This window comes from Nasonia vitripennis, chromosome 3 (genome assembly GCF_009193385.2).
Source record: "Nasonia vitripennis strain AsymCx chromosome 3, Nvit_psr_1.1, whole genome shotgun sequence".
In the NCBI taxonomy this organism is placed as follows: Eukaryota; Metazoa; Arthropoda; class Insecta; order Hymenoptera; family Pteromalidae; genus Nasonia; species Nasonia vitripennis.
Window position 1 is genome coordinate 5204708 of NC_045759.1, and position 20265 is coordinate 5224972.

The 20265-nt window shown below is 46.5% G+C and overlaps 1 protein-coding gene across 1 annotated transcript; it reads right to left on the reverse strand.

Moving 5' to 3' along the window:
* Window positions 1–31: 31 nt before the first annotated feature.
* LOC100679741 (uncharacterized protein DDB_G0271670) lies at window positions 32–18290 on the reverse strand. The gene is made up of 3 exons (XM_003427257.5): window positions 17584–18290; window positions 14379–15256; window positions 32–6445 (listed from the first exon to the last, which is right to left on the reverse strand). Exons 1-3 carry the CDS (start codon window positions 17592–17594, stop codon window positions 5694–5696), a joined length of 1641 nt encoding a protein of 546 aa, XP_003427305.1. The 5' UTR covers window positions 17595–18290; the 3' UTR covers window positions 32–5693.
* Window positions 18291–20265: the final 1975 nt, after the last annotated feature.

Below are 20265 nucleotides of genomic sequence, written 5' to 3' on the forward strand. Positions count from 1 at the left end.
ATAAGGAAGAGGATAATAAACAAACAGTCGGTTAAATGTTACATAGTTTATTGATATATGATTCAAATATAAATTTAAGGAACTGTATGACTTATTTTCCTATTTAAAAGAAATGTTTGTCATTATAGACTTTAATTTTATTTTTCCTTTTACGTCGGAAAATTGATATCTATCCTTTAACAAAGTGTCGGAGCGACTTGATGTGTGACAATAATAAAAAAGAAAAAGAACAAATCGATGTGCCGATTTCGCGATCGAGGAGACCGTCAACCAACTTCGGCGCTCGCCGAACCGCTTGCCGTCAATTTTCGTGGGTCTCGATATTTTTTTCTTCGTCGTAAAACAAATATTTTTTGCAATCGTTTCCGAACTGCCGAAGATAGTTGACGGTGACGACGAGGCGATAACAACGGTAAAGCTTAAGTACAACAAAAATACATTTCGCTTCTGTTTTAGCGTGAGTGTTTAGCATTTTGCAAAAATTTTTCTTCCTCCCTTTCTCTTACTACCTTTGTCTTAATTATTTTATTTTCGCATGTTCCCACTGCACTCGCTCGTTGCCTCTTTCACTCGTCAGCAAGCATCTCATCATCATCATCATCATCGTCAAGTCGATTCTTTCTCACCATGCACAAAAATCACTCATTCGCTCGGTCATTCATTATTTTGTCTTTTCTTTCAATGTATATACTGCGTAGAAAAATGCTATAGCTTCTTTCAGATTAATCGCAAATAGAGGTATAAACGTTATTAATTTCTATAATGTAGCGTAAATCGACTTCGGTTTCTTTAAAACATCATTACTCGTCTGTCTTTTCATCTTCCTCCGTTATTATTATTATTATTATTTAATTATTTATCGTCTATCTAAATGGTGACAAAAACGTGTTCAGTGAACCATTTTCGACAAAAATGCATTGTATTTATTTATCACTTCATTGTGCATATTACATAATATTAGTTAGTATTATTCAAGTCAATAGTGATTCATTCTATGAAAAAATAACGAGATTCTATTTGGCATGAGGCATACACAACCATTCATTCTAAGTTTTTCCTTGCTTTTTTTCATCATATATCAAACTGACTGATGTTTCTTCTCGCAACCTAATTGTCGTCGACCGTTAACATTTCTTTCTCAATGTTTTTTTTTTTTTAATTTTTTGCAATTTTCTTTTCTTTTTAACAATTTCTTCGTAGTTTACAACGTATAAAAATAAAAGGATAAATAAAAATATCGTTTTGCTCTCGATAAAAAAACCTAACATTATAATTATGTAAACTTTTTTCTCGCCTACGTTCTTCCCTTTCTTTCTCTCCAGACAATAACTCGCACTAAACTCTTATACTCGCGTCGTTTTCGACAAGCATCGTTTCATTTTCTTGCGCTGTCCGAAGTACATAAGAAAGCTATTTATTCAATTTTTTTGTACACGTTTTCTTGATTTATATCATAGAAAACTACATCTGGGTAAAAATCAGTCCGTGAAATGCTTTTATTTTTTAGTTGTGTGTGTTCTGTGAAATAGATTGCATTTCTCTCTAATTTCTGTCTACATAAGTCATAATTTCTCAAAACGAAAAACTGTTAAGTCTGCGAGGCGTAAAAAATTTCCACTTATTGAATTCTATGTACAGGCTCTCGAAAACTGCTATTTCGCGAGAAATCGGAACGAAATTATAGTAAAAAAAAACGTTTCGTCTTCGTTAAAAAGTACTATCTCCTCTACCACAATCAACAAGAAAAAAAAATGCAAAATCAAAAACTAGAGGTTGCAGCGCGAACCCGGCTATGTTCAACAAAAAAATGCATCAACTTTGTGCAGCTGTATTCGCTTTCATATCTCTGTATGAAAATCGAAGGAAAAAAAAACAGATTTGTGCAATCATGGAACGAAAAATTATAAACAGTCAATAATTGCTGAACTAAAAAAAACGATTCATCTTGGATTTTCTCATGGAGGAGAGAAGTCGAGGAAAAACAAAACGAATGCAAGAAAACGTGTCTAAATCTTAGTAAAAAACTATATACTATATAATATATTTATTTGTTTGTGTGTACGAGTGTAAAAAAGGAAGCACGTAAGTGGAAGGCGTAAACCTGAACTGCGCAAGAATTGTCCCTAAATAGGTGTCCTAAACTATTTTGCTATTTTACGTAACTTTTTTGCACCGTTTATTCAGCATTTCTGTCTTGAGCACGGAGAAACAAATAAAATTTCCCGTACTTATGTCCCGGTGCATCTCGGTTTCGTACTAATCGTCTCTCTTTCTCTATTTAATGGCTATCGTAGTTATTTTATTATTTTTGTTTAGCAGGTACATTTTGCACTCTTTTGAAGTAGAGGCGACTAAAAGCGGCATCACCGACTCTCTCTATTTTAATTTCCCCCCGTCGCGCGCATTCTCGTGTAAACGCGACCTCGTATAATTGCCTGAGCTAAAAATTTCTCAAAAGCAAGATCGCCCTCTGCTCAACTATATATTCACTTATTCCCTAGCACTCGTTTGACTCTCGCACTCTTTTTACTTAAAAAAAAAACACGCATAAAACGACGCCCGCACATGCGGATTAAAACCGAAACCCGGCTGCAGAGTATCTTAAAAAAAAGCGTAGTAAAAGACCGTGTATATACGTGTATGGATGTGTGTCTGTATAATCGACGGAAAAGACTCAACTCGATCGTTCCTTCCTTTCCGCTCGTAAAAAAACGGGGAACTACCGGCGAATACGGGATGAGCTTGGTGTATTCGTCTTTCTTTTTTTGGCACCAGAATATAATTCCTGTTTTTTTTGCGAATTTTCTTTTCTTTCGTGGAAAATGGAAGAGCTGCGCTGAAGGCACTTGTCTTTTGGAAAATATACAAAAATAGCTTCACTATTTTATTTTATTTTTTGTTATATCACACAATCAATTTCTATATCGATAAAAAACTACGCAAGTATTATAAATGCAAACTCAATGGTTTTTATTTCATGTTATATGCATCGTCTTACACAACTAGATTTCACTGTAGCGCAGCTCATCGAACTTCATTCTATAATTTCGTTGTTTAAAAGATCTTACACCGATTCCGTTGCAGTATGTGTATAAGTTTGTAAAAAAATAACGATTATCAAGTGAAGAGAAACGCTAATCTCACCTCGCGCGTCATATTTTTTCTCACATTCGTATCCTTTTCTCGTATCGTATGGCCGCGGCCTCATTCACGAGTCCCGTCCTTTATTCGTTCATCGCGAAACCATCGTGCTTCCGGCCAAAATTTCCTGTACGTATCCTTTCTTTTTATTTTTCGTTTCCTCCGCACGTTTCCTTCTGCGACAGCATTACTTTTTTTATCGCTCGATCAATTCGTTTCCCCCCCTTTATTTTAAACCTGTGTGTATTCGCGCGTGTCTTTTTAGCTTCATTATTTTTATACTACTATTTTACGTGTCTTGCCTCGGTAGTTCCCTTGGGCTTTTCTAACCTGCCAACTCTGCGAAAATTCAGTAAAAACGAATACTGTAACCTAGAAACGTAATGAACACATTGTTTTCCTTTTTTCCTCCACTTACTATTACACCCTTTCGCCTCATTCTCTCGCACTCAGACTCGGTAATTCTTCCACTTTCTCTCTCTCTCTCTCTCTCTCTCTCTCTCTCTCTCTCTCTCTCTCTCTCTCTCGCTCTAACTCTCACGTCTATTTTTAACACTCTTCCCCCTTTTACTCGTACCTTCCTTTTTTTGCTCCTAGCACATCCCGCCCCTTTTTTAGTATTCTATATATACGGTATATAATGAACGCACACTCACGAAAAACAAAAACTACACGCATTCTCTTTCTCACGCGATTATTATAAGGTTTTTGCAATTATATTCGCTCGCGAACACTTTATAATTTTTGTAATCGTTAATTATATCTTATCAAGCACAAAAATGCATTATAATAATTTTTTTCTTCATCTCCTGCGCATTATATAGATTAATCGAGTAGTCACACAATAACTTTTCGAACTTTACTGCCAAAAAACTCTAATTGTAGAAGCGTAATTTTGTTTGTAATATAAGGAGTTTTCTTAAAAGGAAAACGCCGACGAGACGGACATGATAACTGTTAACAATATTATAGTAATAATAATAATAAAAATAATAGCAATAATAATAATAATATTAATAATAATATAATATAATCAATTTCTTTTTCCTCTCGCACATTTTTAAATGTATATATATTCTCATAGATTTGTTATATATCATATATTTATAATGTGATTCAATTTTAATATATATATAAATATATATATATATACACATATATATATATAAACTTTGAATTTTTTTTTTTATGTACAAGACTACTGGCGTGCGCAGTAGAAAGAAGAATTTGCGCGAGCCCTCGAAATGAGCGCTCAATTCATGCGCGATTACTAGTTTCATTGAGGAGAGGAAAAAAGAAAGTGCTTCACAAAGGAAAAAAGTATTGGAGCTTCTTAGCGTGTCGGGCTACGTAGCTGTCGTTGAAGAGAAGTATAGCTTTTCGCGTTCGACGGATGGCGTGTATCCATCTCTGTGACTGAAAATTGTTTCGACTATTTTTCTTTAACTATATTTCATTTGTCCTAAACGGTATGAGAACCGGGGTATCGGTGCATGTGTTTCGAATATCCTACAGCCCTGCTGTATTCTAACACATCGTCGCTGGGCTTCAGCGAGAGAGTAAGAACGTATATTGAGAAAATTGAAGAATTTTACTTCCTTGCTTTTCGTTCCAAGTTCCAAGAGAAAAAAAACAAAAGGACATGTAAAAAATGTCATCTATATATATAATATATATCCATATATTTTACTATATAATTTATCTACAGATAACTCCCGTTCAAGTGTCTGTGTGAGCGCGCGCGCGCGCGCGTCTATGTCGTGTGTGCTTCGCGTTTAGCGATATATGTACTCATATCGTATACTCGCGAGTCGCACCTATTCCGACGTCTCTTATAGCACTAAAAATAACAAACTCTTTCAATTAGCAATTAATAAACCGTATTATATAATAGTTTTAATGATAATAATCGATATAGTTGTTGTAATAATAGCGATAATGATAATATAATAATAATAATTATGCTTCTTTAGTAAATATCACTTTGCACACAAGCGTGTCTCGCGCGAGACGCGTTTAGTTTCCGTCGAGCCGTGGCGTATCGTAATATATCAGCGTCAGCATTACTATTCAGCGTATCAAAAAAATATAGAGACTCGCGGGAGGAGAAGAGCTCGCACAACGTGTATCCGCCTCCTCCCACTCATCAAAACGCGTCTCTCGCTTGTTACTATAATGTATCCTTATATATATCGTTTTGTACATTGAACTATATATATCCTCGTATATATATGCATCATATCGTATAAAAAGTGGGGAAAAATTAGCGTGCATGCAGTGTGTATATATATATATATATGTGTGTGTGTGTATGTATATGTATGTATGTAATATAGTCGCACACTTTTGTCCTGATGCATCGTCAGGTTTGCGTATATAGTCGTTGCTTACACATTCAAAGAAAACAAAAAACTCGTCATCAGCACGCGCATACACAGACACGAGCGGTCCAGCCGCGTGAGAAATCGGTCCCTTTCAGAGTTCTCTCGTCAGTTGTCTCCCTCCCCCCTCTTTCTCGCCCTCTGTTTCTCTCTCTATATCCATACCCCAGCTCAGCGTTGCATAGCCAAGCTCCGTCTGAGCTGGCTGAGCTGTGCCCGGAGCCTCTCCTGCTTCCTCTTGAGCTCGTTCACCTTGGCCTCGTTGATCCTGTCGACGTCGAAGAGCCTGTAGCAGTAAGCCGCCGACTGCCTGAGTATCGTCACCTTGGCCGCCTTCTCCTTGTCCTCGATCGCGGGTACCAGGCGGCGAAGCTCCTCGAAGGCGTTCCTCAGCTCTATCCGCCTCTGGCGTTCCATGTTGTTGTGGAGACTCCTCTTCTCGATGTCGGGCTCGTCGTCCGACGAACTTCTCGACGACGAGGTGTTGCTGCTGTTGATCTTGGCCGGGGAAGCGAGCGGCGAGGACTTGGCCTGTTTCTGGGGCGAACTGCGTTTCTGGTTGCCACGATTGTTTTTCGCCTTCTTCGCCGAGGAAGCCTTCGTCGTCGTCGTCGTCGTCGTCGTCGTCGTCGTCGTGGCTGCTGCAGCATTTTCGAGCTGGCGTTTGCGGGAGGCCGGATTCGTCGGGGGTCGACCTCGTGGCCGGGGCGCCGTGGCCGGCGCGATCACCACCGCTGGTATGCTACTCGTCGAGTTGATGCTGGAGTTACTGTTGCCATTCTTCTCTGGCTTGAAAGCCGTGCTGACGCTGTGTTGGAATTGGTGCCTCTCCACGAAATTGGGGTAAGTCGGCAGGGACGAGGCGACGGCCGTCGTCGTCGACCGGGTCGGCTTGTCGTACGACACCACGTCGATCTCCTCCTCTGCAACAGCGAAAAGAAAAAAACGTCCTCGTTAGTATTACGCTATATGAGCTATATGAGAGTACACGGAAATTACTCTACACGCGCGCGCGAGGGTGAATTCGTAATCGAGCTTCCGCGTTCTGCTCTCCCCCCTACTAAAAGTCGACCTTGGAATTTCTCTCTTATACGCTCCCCCTCCGCACGTGGACTGTAGTCTTTCTCTGTGGGTGCGTTTTACGAGCGACTTTTACGAGCATTACGCACGAGACTCGCAAGTTGCGCGCACTTAGCGCCATTAGATGCGCAGTAGGGGTAGTGTCGGATTACCCGCAGCCTCTATGCCAAGGATGTGTCAAAGTCCCGATGAGTCACTGCGCAGACAAAGCCTCTTTCTCTCTCTCTCTCTCTATTTCTCGTTATACGCGCAAATTTTATTGTCAACTCGCCGCGCGCGGCGGCGGCTTATGAAATCGGCTTAAAAGGCAGCGGAACGAGGAAGAAACTGTCAGTGCGAGAATAGAGCAAAGCTTCTGGCCGAGAGCCACGGGGAAAGGCGCGAAATGGACTAAAGATAGCCGACCTCATCCTGGAATCTCTCTCTCACTCTCTCTCTCTCTCTCTCTCTCTCTCTCTCTCTCTACTTCTCTCGCGTGTATACGAGAGTCGAGAAGAGTACACATGGCTTTTTCCTTATGTGTGTACGAGAACTGACGTCATTGGCAATCTCGAGGTTTTCAAATTGAAACGCGCGGGCGTGGAGAGAGAATAGAGCGGAGCAGGTTCGAGGATTCGATGCGTTTTCCAGCCGGACGACTATCGCGAAATGAGGAAGAAATCGCGTTACGCAAATTACGCTGCTATCTCGAATCCACGGCTAATTGATGCATCATTCCGGGGGAAAAAGAAAACTCACCATTTCGAGGGGAAGGGGGGGGGGGCAGTGGCACGCGTTATTACGGCCGGGGTGAAGGAACCGACGACGTATTCCAGCGGCACGTGCGAACACAAAGGGAAACTCTCATGGGGGTGGCACAGCGCAGACAACAAAGGGAAGGTCGATCACTCGCGCTTCTCGAAAACTCGGCGAGATCAAGCGAAAGAAAATTTGAGTATAAGAAAAAAAAAACAAAGAGGAATTAAAATAGAGTCGAGCGTATAGTGGACGCGCCCCTCCACCGTACTACTATTCTACTACGCCAGAGAGAGAGAAAAAGTCGCGGTGGTGGGGCAGAGCGCCGCCGCACGTGCTGTCGCGTAAGAGCGACCTTGGGGGGTCAGTGTGCTCTTCTCCGTCCCTCTTCTAGCATTAGCTATACCACTATACCACGCGCTTGTATGACGGGGCGCCGGCCGCGATCGAAGTTGCTGCTCTGCTATCTCTCAAGGGGGGAAGCGAGAGAAAAGGGCGCCGCAGACGAGGGAAGGGCTACGATCTCGCGGATATAGAGAGACAGGGGGGCGACGACTCCTTCATCCTTCTGGCATTGAACTTTGCCGAATTTTCCCGGGGGGCGAGCGTCTGCGCGCTTTTTCTTCGGCTGAAGTTGAAGTTTCGACATCGCTCAAAACTCTCTCTCTCTCTCTCTCTCTCACTCTATGACTTCTACATAACGTTATGACGAAAGAGGTACGAAATAAATTCTTTTTTCGCAACAGCCATCATCGGTAAGGCGTTACACATCTATCTCGGATTTCAGCGGCAAAGTTCATGGGTTTCCGGTCATTAGCGAAATCGGCCGCCGTCAGCGCCGCCGACGACGTCTGACCTATCTCCGGGAATAGACGCCGCTCGCGCGCGCGCGCGCGCGAGGTGCAGCAGTTCGCCGTACGTACATATATGCGCTGTCGTCTAGCCGCGCCGGCCGGCGCCGAATATAGCGCGTGGGTGACTCGCGAGCGTGGGCGAGTGAGCGGCGCTGCTGCAGCTGCACCTATGTACTTCCTACAAAGAGAGCCGATCTACTCGTAAATCAATATACGCGTACACGCGAAGAATCTTAATCGAGAGCCGCCGGCAGCGATAAGGAGTGTCAAGCGCGTGTAATTAATAAAAAACGTATACGAATATGTATGTATAAATAATTTATCAACGGGTTATAATGGCGACGATTCGATACGCGCTTACCTCGTCGCGCGAAACTTTCTCGCGTAGACCGCGCACACAAAGGGGCGCGTGGGCCTCGTAGGCGATTTATGGCGACCAGGAAGAGAGCAGTCTCTCGTGAGTCACGAATTGAGGGACTGTTATACATGCCCTTTTCTCTCTCTCGGCAATTGGCCCGAATTGAATTTGCAGTCGGTCGTTTTACTTTTCGGAATTCTCAGTAGTGGCCCGCCGCCGCCGTCCGCGATTGAATTACAATATGAAAAAGTTTCTCGCATAGCCGGCGCGCTTTTACGAGCTGAATTATTTTACGCTGCACAGCCATTCGTCAAAGCTATATACAGCGCTTACGTCATCTCCCAATATAATGTAATCGCTGCGGCGTATGGGAATTAAAAAGATTCTCATGTCGCTTCGATAAATCGGGGGCTTGTGCGATACACTCTCACTACTGCGGACCTATAAAAGGGGAGTATATAACACACTCGTGCGTTCAGTAGTAGTACGCTCTGCGTCACGGAAAAGCGTCAATTGTCGCTGATTCAACAAGCGGAGAGTCTTGTACGCGAGCTTGAAGCGAAAAAAATGAACAAGTTCACGGCGACTCGTAATATGCATCAGCTCGGACAGAAAGCTCTATAAGATCGTGTTTCGCCGCGGCGATATAAATTCTTCTTTAATTATAAAACCTTTCGGTACACACATACACTCGGTACAACCGTCTGCCGGCATTCAATAAATTATGCTATAAAGCATCTCGCGAAAAAAACGTCTCTCTCTCGCGAGACAAAGCGAAATTTCGGCGCGGACCCTTCCCCCCGCGAATATCTCCTCTCTCCTCTCGGTATAGCGAGGAAAAGAAAGGCCCCGGTGATCTCCTTTCACGCGCATAAAGACGAGGGGTGAGCCGAAGCAGCCCCCGAAGAAAAGAAGGGCGAAGAGACCTGGTCCCGAAGGGACAGACATATTGTGCGGCCCCGAGAGCTAGTGGTACCTTGAAAAAGAACAAAGGAAGAGAGCGAAGCCGCGGCTGTTGCTTTTCTTTCCCTCGCGCTACCACCGTCTATACTCTCTCTCTCTCTCTATTTTATTTTTCCCCGCGCGTATAAGGCCCCGCTCGCGAGCAACAGTTCGCAGCGTGTGAATGCGTGGATTCTTTTTCCGGGGACGAAGTTTTCTGCGGCGTAACCCTAGATCATGGGAAAGCCCTCGCGAGATAAGGAGCGAAGAGAGAGGAAAAAATAATAGATCGCGTACGTATGAGTTTGATCCAATTTTAGATCGACCGATGGTTCGTTGAACCACACGTGCCCGGTATAACGTATGAGAGAGAGAGAGAGAGAGAGAGAGAGAGAGAGAGAGAGAGAGAGAGAGAGAGAGAGAGACTTTGGAATGCGCGCGCGGTGTGCCCCACGGGCTTGAAGAAAAAAAAGAGAAGGTCCGAATTGACATTGAGGAAGAAGCGGCGATCGCGCGGCAAGGTTGAAAGTGCCCATGTATATATAACGTTAGAACTGTATAGATAGCTTGCGTAAGGCTATTTCGCGGCTTTATGCAAATCGCGAAACATTCCTCTAACGAGTTTCGCGAAACATTCCTCTAACGAGTTTCGCGAAAGTCCGCCCGAGGCTAAGGCCGTACGGAGAGAGAAACTCGTGTGCTATATAGTCTCGTCGAAAACGAGCGGCTTTTCTTCATTGAATGATAAGCCGCGCAAAGGGAGAGCTGTTTATAATTCGAGCGGCGGAAGTCGACGCCATTAAACGCTTCTAACACACATACACAACACCCGATTCCTCGTGAGAGGCTCGAGTTCGTGAGTATACAGACGCTGACCGACGCGAAAAGAAGCTTACTCTCTTTGAGAAAAAAAATTAGAGAGAGTAAAAAATTCAAAATAAAAATACGAGAAAAATTCTTCAGCGATGACAACTTATTACGTTCGAGTTACACCTCCGCATAATCCGCCGTATCAAAACAAAAACACGAAGAAGAAGAAGAAGAAGAAAAAGAAGAAGAAACAGAGGAGGCTTCGTATACACGAAGAGAGTAACAATAATAAAAAAAGTACATCGCTCTCGAGATTCCGAGGCATTGTGTGCGCGTGGGGGGCGTTTTCGAGGTCAGCCGCGTTGCGGAGGCGGCGCATCTCGGCGATGATGACGCAATTCATTCATTCGGTCATTCATTAGGCTCGCGAACGACGAGCCTTTTGCGCTATATGTATACAACAAAATCCACGTAGCGTTAACCGCCAGATGGAACGAGCTTCGTCATGCCGTGTGTACGTACGCTCCTCTTTTTTTAAAGAGAGAGATTTGTTGATAAACACCGTTGGCGCTTGAAGTTTTTCGAAAACCAAGTTTCCCGCTAAGACACCAGCCGCACGCGCATACTTCCGAGAAACGCGGAGACGAGTGAGATTTCCGCGAGGAAAATCAGCGTCATTACACTCCTGGAAATACGTGAGTCGATAGTCAACTAATTACCATGTACGCGCGTATGATTAAAAATAGAAAATTTTTCGACTCGTCTGTCGCGTGTGTATTAACACTTGAAACTACACCATCGCACGTTTCGCTGCGCGTGGCGACGCGACAAGAGTCCGTACGTATATACTCGCGCGAAAAATCGCACCAATTGTAGTTTCAAGGCACAACGGGCCGCTTATCTGCGCGCCTACTATATTTGCGCTTGTGCTCGCAGAAAGTGTAACGCGACGGAATAGGTATACATTTAACTCATCTCGCTCTCGAACGTAAGCGCTCGTTCCGCTTACCAGAGATAAAGTCTCTTCACGTGTACCCTAACCATAGTCCCCAATAGAAATCGAAAGCCATTTAAAAATACCGCGCTAGCTCATCGCCTTTGCACATACTTATAACATCTAGATGCAACGCGTGACTCTTGTCCTTGAGTCACCCGGCACATCGGTATCGTCGTCTCTTCCGCGCTTATTCAGCGATATGGAAAAACCGGCGCCAAAAATCTACGGACAAGTATATAAAAAGGGCCGCGCGCACATTCCACGTCCCACACGCGAGCTTTGCCGCCGCGAGAGAGCATTTAAACTCTATCCCACGCCGGCCAGCAGCAATGACGTCACGGCGCGCCGGCGCGTGACCTTCGACAGCCCGCGCTTTTTCGAGGCGCATGCGCGCGGACTGCTTCTTATCTCTTCCTTTCGCTCGTTCCTCACACACGCGCTTATAATATGCGCCAGTGAAGCGCTCTCTATCTGGCTTTGCTCTTTTTTTTGTTTCTTTAATATACTCTGTCTTCGCGTAGTATAATTTTTTTATGCCGCCGAGTTTATCGCACGCGCGCGCGCGCGAGTACTCGCACGTGGAAAATTGAGTTACGTAAGGGCGCGGCGGGAAAGAGGCGGGAGAGATTTGAATTTCAAAATTCTCGAGCTTTGCTTCGCGCGCTCGCAGGGAATTTTTAAAGACGATGTGTTTGTCGAGCGTTGATGGATACACCGCTATAGTGTGTGTTTTTTCGCGAATCCGGGAAATCCTGGGGGTTTCCCTGTTCACGCGGCTTATCTCGACCGTCACGTCCTTTCCTCAACAACGCCGAGCGGCGCTCTGAATGTGTAACGAAGCCGAAAAAGATAGATACCAGATTCCACTATGTATTCCGAGCTGGTTACATCTTTGATTCTGAAACTCCGGCAGAGCCGTATCGAAAAATTTCGTAAGCCAGTAGGCCGAGATAACAAAGAGCCTATACTGGCGCTGATGGATACACGCACGTATTTTGACGTCTCTTATCTTTCCCACTGGCCTGCATTCGATTACATTACAATCAAGCGGTTCGTACAGTTGCGCAATGACGTCGGTGGTGGTATAGCAGCAGCTCATGAATGGGCTTTGAACGATGGGCCTCTGTCTCTCTTGAGATTATCGAACCTTGAGGCAATTATGTAGTAAGTTACGCGCTCGTACATCCCATTCATTCGCAGAACTGGTACACACGCAGTATCTCTCTCTCTCTCTCTCTCTCTCTCTCTCTCTCTCTCTCTCTCTCTTCCTCTTCCCGCTTCATCGGAGATTCGTTCGTTCCCTCGTGTGCCGACAAAGGCAAGAACTGGACCTTTAAACCGCGCTATTATCAATCACGAGAGAAGACGCCATGAGTGAGAGAGCGGTAGGGGCATCCGCTGCGCGCTTAATTCGAGGGAGAAGCCAACGAATCAGTTAGTCATCTTCGCAGAAAGCCGTCTGTCAAAAAATCAACGACGATGCGCGCCTGCGAAGTCATGCGAAATTGCTACAGAGCTCTTTCTCTCGCGTGCGGCCAGCCAGACGGTGTATACTTGTACAAGTTGCGCAAGAGAGTACAGAAAAAAAGGTGCAAGGAAAAATGAAATACGCGCGAAGCGCAATGGTATAATCGCCATACACCGAACTCGGCCACTAGAACAAAGCTCGTTCCATAAATAAAACAGCAATCTGCAACGTGGATCGCCGTATTGTCGCGCGCGAGTTATACAATGTCGTCGTAGTGAAGAGGAAGCGCATAATTTTCCATAAACACCGCGCGCAGGCCCGCTGATTTTCTAGGCCGATTTTTACCTGGCGATTATTAAAATACAATTATAGAAAAAGAGAGCAAAAACACACACATAAGTGAGAGCGCAGTGTATTACAGTTGAGAGAGAGAGAGAGAGAGAGAGAGAGAGAGAGAGAGAGAGAGAGAGAGAGAGAGAGAGAGAGAGAGAGAGAGAGAGAGAGAGAGAGAGCTAACAATAGAAGGGGACAAAGACGAGCGCGACGCCGAGTGCATTATATATTACGAATGATTGCGGCGCACAGACTGGAGAAAGATACAGGGCAACACACAGTAGGCGGCCGGTGACACTTGCGCGATGTCACCGTATGGCGCAAGCGGCGCACATATACATACAAAGTATCTCTCACGTGACTCTTTAAATGCCCCGATAGAAAACAGCTCGCCTCTGTATACAATGACGACAAATTAACCAAACGTGTATATACATATATATATATATATATCTTGGAACGTTCTATCTCTCTCTATCTCTCTTTCTAGCTTGGCTGCTCTTTCCAGCCAGGGAAAAACCGGAATGCGCCGGCTCGATTATTTTTTCCGCGGGAGAGGAGGCTCGCTTGCATACCGAATTGCAATCGCATTCCTTGCCCGGCATGTATACCGTTACGCGAAGCCGAGTACGGGCTTTAACCTTTTTTTCTCGCTCTCTGTTTTCGTTTTTCATCGGATGCGAGTTATGAAACATTAATGATCGACGTGTTTGTTTATTTTTCACGGCGTCGGGAGTTACAATTGTATTTTTGAATGTCGACGAGTGTAATCGATGGCCGCTTCATCGAGTGGATACGGCCCGTTACTGGCAGCTCGGGCTGTGTCTTAAGTTTTGCAGAGCCGGATAATTACAGGCTGGTACTAGGCGTATATTATTAATAATCAAGTTTCTATCTGCGATTCGACGCGGGAAAAGGCGCGTGTATACGACCGGTTTAACGGCGTTCTTGATCAGCCGTAAAACTCCCGGCTAATACACTTTCCGCGTAAATTATAAAATCGCGTACGTAGGCTTTCGCCGGGTTAAATTTAGTTCCAGCCGAGGTATAAAGGGCGTAAGACTGGGGATACTGCGTTGAATCCTGCGCGAACGAATTAATTCCAATCAATCCGTGGGAGCGGACACGGTGAGTTTCGCGCGAAACGGGTTTGTTCTCGTTCACCCGAAATAGTCCTCCTCCTCCAACGCGCTCAGTTAATTTCAATTTGGCCAGTAGGGTAATATAGTTTGTTAAAAGAGAGAGAGAGAGAGAGAGAGACAAGCGAAAATAAACTCACCGGAATCGGAGGGCGTCTGCACGCCGAGGTTCTCGAGTTTCTTGTTGCTGGCGGGCTGCTGCTGGTTGAGGTGGTAGCAGTGGTCGCTCATCAATGTGTTCCTGATCGCGTTCTCCTTCGTCGACTGTTCCTGGGCGATCATCTGCTCAGCTTTTCTCCTGTCGGCCAGCGGTCTGAGCGACTGATTCGTGACCTCGCCGGGCGAGCTGACTGGCATCGAGACGATATCGTCGATGTTGATCTGTTCGTGCCTGAAGATAGGCGCCTCGTCTTCCTCCTCCTCTTCGCTCTCCGTCTCGGACTCGTTGCTCTGGGGCGTCTCTGGCCTCGTCGAGTCACCGTCGCTCTCGAGGTTCTTCGTCATCGTTCGACAATTGCTCTGATGGTATCCGTTGCTGCTCGCCATACTGTTGTGACTGTGAACATTGCTACTCGTCAGACTGTGCGACTGGAGGTTGCTACTGCTGCAGTTCTGAGGTTGACTCTGCTGCTGGAGGTTCTGGTTCTTGGGGATGAGGAGGCTCCTGCCCGCGGGTATCCGCCGCTGGACGAGGTTGTCCTTCTTGGCGGGATGCGTGCGGTTGTGCTCCTTGCTGATGCAGAGACCGGCCCACATGCAGTCGTGGTGTCTGATCTCCCGCGATGCCTGGCAGTTGAGTTTGTCGAAGTGCAACATCGGCGGCACCTCGTAGTAGGCCGGCAGACTCGTTGCCTGGGCCATATCGTCGTGGAGCTCGTTCTGGTAGCGGTGAGCGTACTGGTCCAGCGGACAGTCCAGCTCGAACTTCTTCCAGACGTCATCCGACACGGTCGTGTCCGTAGCCAGGGACGCAGGCTCGAACATGCTGTCCGAGTCCCACGACGCGGGTAATGGCATTCTGTGAGACAGAAACGGGATTCGTTACATTGCGTGCATTGGCTTGTGTAATTCATGCATTTTTATAGCCAGGTGTGAGATATGATACGCCGCTACTTAACGAGCCGATCATTTATTTCGCGCGCAATTTTGAATTGCTAATCTCGCCGACTTTCGCTCTATGAATTTAATCGCATCGCGAATTACGATTAAATAATCAAATTAACTTTTAGCCTTCGCGGCTGAATCGCAGTATACAGACTAGTATATGAAGAGGCCGACAGTCACGCATAAGGCGGAAAGAGAAAAAAAATTTATCGTATCAACAAAGCCGGCCGAAGAGAAAGAAAAGACAAAACAGTCGGAGTCACGCCGGCGCGTCTCGCACTGTGCGCAGTATACACAGGTATATAGTCGCGTCTCTCTCTCTCTCTCTCTCTCTCTCTCTCTCTCTCTCTCTCTCTTTCTCTCTTTCTCTATCTCTCTCTCCCGGCGATCGATGCACCGGCCGGCGAAGAGTTGCGACACAATGTGTAACGTCGTGTAACGGCACTGTCGCTTAATAGAGAGAAGCTCATTAAGGCGCCTGTCACCTTTCGCGCTTATTTTTCTTCTCTCGACTGCGCAGCGAAACTTTAAGGCGGGAGATTCGAAAATTTTTTCGGCAGAGTAAGCGTGAAGGGCGACTTTCCGTGGGAATCCAAATATCCTGACGCTGCGTGAAAAGCGCACGTACTCCAGTTTTTTCTCCCTCTCTCTCTTTCTTTTTTTGTAGCAGGGCTCATTGTGAGGCGCTCGCCCGTGGAAACACCGCGCCGGGGAAAACAATGAGGCGTTATCCGCGAGCGCAGGGGTCCTCGGTACAACGGACACGGCGAAGATGCGCGAGAGCAAGTTATCGAAGCTTCGAATTTCCGCCTAAAAACGACGCTCGCGATTGTTAAGCGATGACCGACTGACACACAAACACTAGTAGACTCCGAATCTTATACCGGAGATATTAAGGTATTCGCGCTTTTATTTACAGGTCATCGGCGGTATATATAAAATGCCAGTCTCGGGAGAGCACACAAAATCGCGCGCGCGCGTGCGAATCGACCGACGAGAGTCCTTCGAGCTTTTTTGTTTATCGTCTCGAGCCTCTTTCGGCTACAGTTTCTGCTACCCACAGGCGCGCGGATAAGAGTTTCGTTCGCGCGCGCAATTAGTTGCAAGTCAATGCTCACAGCGGCGGCGAATTTCACAGCGTAACATCCGCGTCGGGATAATTTGAGCGAGACGACTGCAGTAGTATACTACACCAGGGCTTTATGTAATCGATAGAGGAAGCATAAAAGTTTAATCGTCGCCGGCGAATATTTGGGTTACGAGTGAAAGCGCGTCGTCGAGATGAAAATGAAAATTCTTCTTTCCCGCCGCCAAGCATTGACTAAAATCTCGAACGAAGTATGCGATTTTCATTCGGCATTGTATAACGATACACCCCGTGGGACGATATTTTATGAGAAATATTCCACCGTTTGCAGCCGCTTGCGCAACTTAGCTGAACTTGCAGCGAATTTCTCCCGAGTTTTTGCTAATTTTCAAATTAGAACGCGAAAGCCACGCAGAGACATAATAATAATATCTGAATGATTGTTTCAGAACAGCGGAGCTCGGCGTGATTTCCAACTTTCTCGAATGTCATTCACGAGAAACTATTTTGTTTTCGTCGACCCGCTTACTTACAAACAGCGAAGGGCAAATTTATATTCCCAGGCCTCTGATGTGTACACACACACATCCAACAGGAATAACATGACGTATCGAAAAAAAATAATAATAAAGCGCGATGTACACAACACTTGTAAAAAAAAAGAGAGGCACCCTACGCACTCGTGAAAAAAAAACCGCAAAGTCGCGCCCTGATTCCACGAAGCGTAGCCCTTGCGACTGACCGACAGCTTTCCCGGAATCGGAGTGTTAAAAATAGGGGGAGAGAGAGAGAGAGAGCGAAGAAAAAAAAACAAAGCACTGTCGCCGCGAAAATTTCCCGCGAATCTCGGCGGCACGTCACACGCACGTGCCGCGGCACCCATGTCACATTCATCTCCGGCCGGCGAGTCGCGCTTCGCAGCGTATATGTATACACGTACAGAAAGAGGAGAGAGAGAGAGAGAAGCCGGCCGCGCGCGCGTCGGCGGATCGATAATCGTGGAAGCAGAGCGGCGAGACGCCGGCGAGTTTTCGCGGCGCGCCGGTTGTAAAATTCGTAAGCGCGCGCGTGCAGGGCGTTCCCGGAAATCCGAGGAGCCTGTTTCATCCACGCTGACCGGCTTTTTTTGATGTCGATGAGAGACAAGCCCTTACCTCGAAAACATATATGCACTTGGAGCTGAAGACTGCGGCGAATGCAGAATTCGTCTCTGAGCGTCTTCTCTACGCGTCACTCACTTTTCACACGTATATAGCTGTCCAGGAAAATTATATATATATATATATATATATCTTCCCCTTGGTCGGGAGGATACGGCGCGTAAGAGTAGAAGCGCGGGAGCGGCACCGAGCTGGTTGTATATCTGTATACGTAGCACACACAGTCCCTTCGTTAAAAATCAAGCTTCTTTTGTTTCTCTGCGATGCTCCGCACTGCGGACACACAATAATTGAGCGCGTGAGCGTCAATGCGATTTCAACTCGAGCGCGATATCAAGCGAGCGTCGTCGTCGTCGTCGTCCTCAAAGTTCTACCGAAGCAGGAACACTGGGCCAGTTGACAGCAGGAATATCCACTGCTTTTCGTATTGGATCCTCGTCGTGAACTGATCATTATCTTCGTATGATAAACTCGCTGTCCGGTTTACGATAATTTTGTAAGAATGCAAAGAAGCGAGAGATACGAGTTTAATACGTATTACGGAAGAAAGAGCGAAAACGACACTGCTGCAAAGAAGCCACACCGGCGCGAACGAAGTGCGCTTTCTGCGCGACTGCGAGAGCTGACCGGGCAACAGGCTGCTAGCAGAGTGCGCTTTAGGGCCGATTAAAGGCGACTGAACTGCTGTCGGAGAGTCCGGAGAGCCGCTGCTTCCATCTTCTTCCACTACTACCTAGTCTGGTGAGCCGCCGCCGCCGCCGCCGCCGCCGCCGCCGCTGCTGCTGCCGCCGCTCGAGAGAGAGAGAGAGAGATAGAACGATGCCGGCGCCAGGCCCGTACGTACGCTTTCGAGGGGGCGAATGCTCGCACGGGCTCTCTCTCCTCTCCTCTCTCCCCTCTCCGCGCCTCTTTCCTCTCCGTGACGCCCGCTCTACACCGCCGGGAGAGTCCCCCTACCCTGCCTACCCCGTGTGTGTGTGTGTGTGTTTGTGCGCGATCGAGTACGCTAGTGTAGAGGGAGATGCTGCGGCGGCTCTCTTTTTTTCTCCCTTTTTTGCGCACCTTGCGCGCTCCGACGCCTTTTCGGATTGATTCGACCTTTTTTTTTCGCGATTCCAAAGAGTGACTTTTCGCGAGTGCCGAGGGATGCTGCTGCCACTGGATGACTGCCGCTTCGTCGTCATGAGAGTGAGTATAACCTAACTTGTTGATTTTCCAACGGTCTTTTGTGTGCGAACGCTTCAGAGAAACTCTCTCGACGCGATCGTTTCCCCAAACCCCGCGTTTGTTGTGACTGCGCGCACTTGCTTCGCTTCGCGCTATCGAGTTGATTCTTCGTTCGCGAGCAGCTCTCTCGAAGCCTAATGTGCATCGCGCTTAGCGCAGCGGAATTCCATATCGAAAAACGACGCATGAGAGGCGAGCTGCTGAGACGAGGCGAAAGTAGAGTAAACGAAAAACTCACGGCGCAGCGCATATTTTTCCCCCCTCGCGTATGCCTACACGCTCGAGCAGGTAACCCAAGACCTGCAGCGAGAGTGAAATTTCGCAAAGTGCACAAGCGCACACATACACGCATACTATGGTCGTCGCGCTTCGTTGATAAAAAGACCTTGAGAATATAACGTCTCGAAGAGAGCAGGAGGAGAGACGCCATGATGAGGAAAAAAAGGGGGGCGAGAAGGAGACACGCGCTAAGAGAGCTGCGCCGGACGTCCGTAATAACGCCAGAGTAATGACAGGTGCGCGCATCGGCATTGCTTGTAATCCGTGTGTATGACTATGGATGTATAGGCGGCTTTGAACTTTTGCGCGATTTTTCGATCGGGGGAAACGCCGCGGAAGTGCCGAAACCGCGCGTGTACCTTTTTATACGGATCCGAGTAGAATGTGCTTTCATTTCCTCTTCTTTTTTTTTCTTCCTATACTTGCGTCGATGCGCGCTCGGCAAATTAGATCTCCTGCAGTGCAGAGGAGACCTTGCCCCGTGTGCGGATAGGCTGCTGCGTATAAGAGATTTATTAATCGTAAACGACGGCTATAAGTGATTTAGCGGCGTACGCGAAACGAAGAGAAAAAAAATAATCCAATTAATTATGCATAAACTTAATACAGATTTATATTCGCGCGCACGCGCGCAGGGCTATTTACTTTCTGGTTCGTAAAGTATAAAAGCTGCGTAAATCATCCGCGCGTTACGAAAATTTTCTGCCGCGGAGTGAAAGAGCGCGTCTGTTATAAGAGAAGGTTTACAGTACGTAATACAACCGATAAAGCAATGAAAAGTCTGCCGTACACAGAGAAACGCAATAAAATCGTAAACGGGCAATGTATCACGCGGAAACATTGTCGCCTGCATCTCTCTCTCACACAACAAAAACGTATTCCATCGGCTTTTCGGCGCTCGCGCATAAAAGAATAGAGAGAGCCGCGCGCGAACAATGGGCCAAACGTTAAGTGTCGCTATACCTGTAGCGCGGCAAAACAGAGAAGATTAGCCCCGCCGTAAAGTCCGTCGAAAATGCGTTTTGACGAACGCCACGTACTCATATGTGTGTGTGTGTGTAAGGATGCGACGACTCTCCCCTAATACACATAACGCGTGTGCGGTCTTTTTTTTTCCCTTCAGCGCATCACGCGATGCTGTTGCGCGCTTTCTCCCCTGCGCTCGCGCTG

Coding starts and splice junctions, on each gene's coding strand:
- LOC100679741 (XM_003427257.5), bottom strand. Junction 6,446..14,378: donor GCAGACGCCCTCCGATTCCG/GTGAGTTTATTT, acceptor TCGCTGTTGCAG/AGGAGGAGATCGACGTGGTG.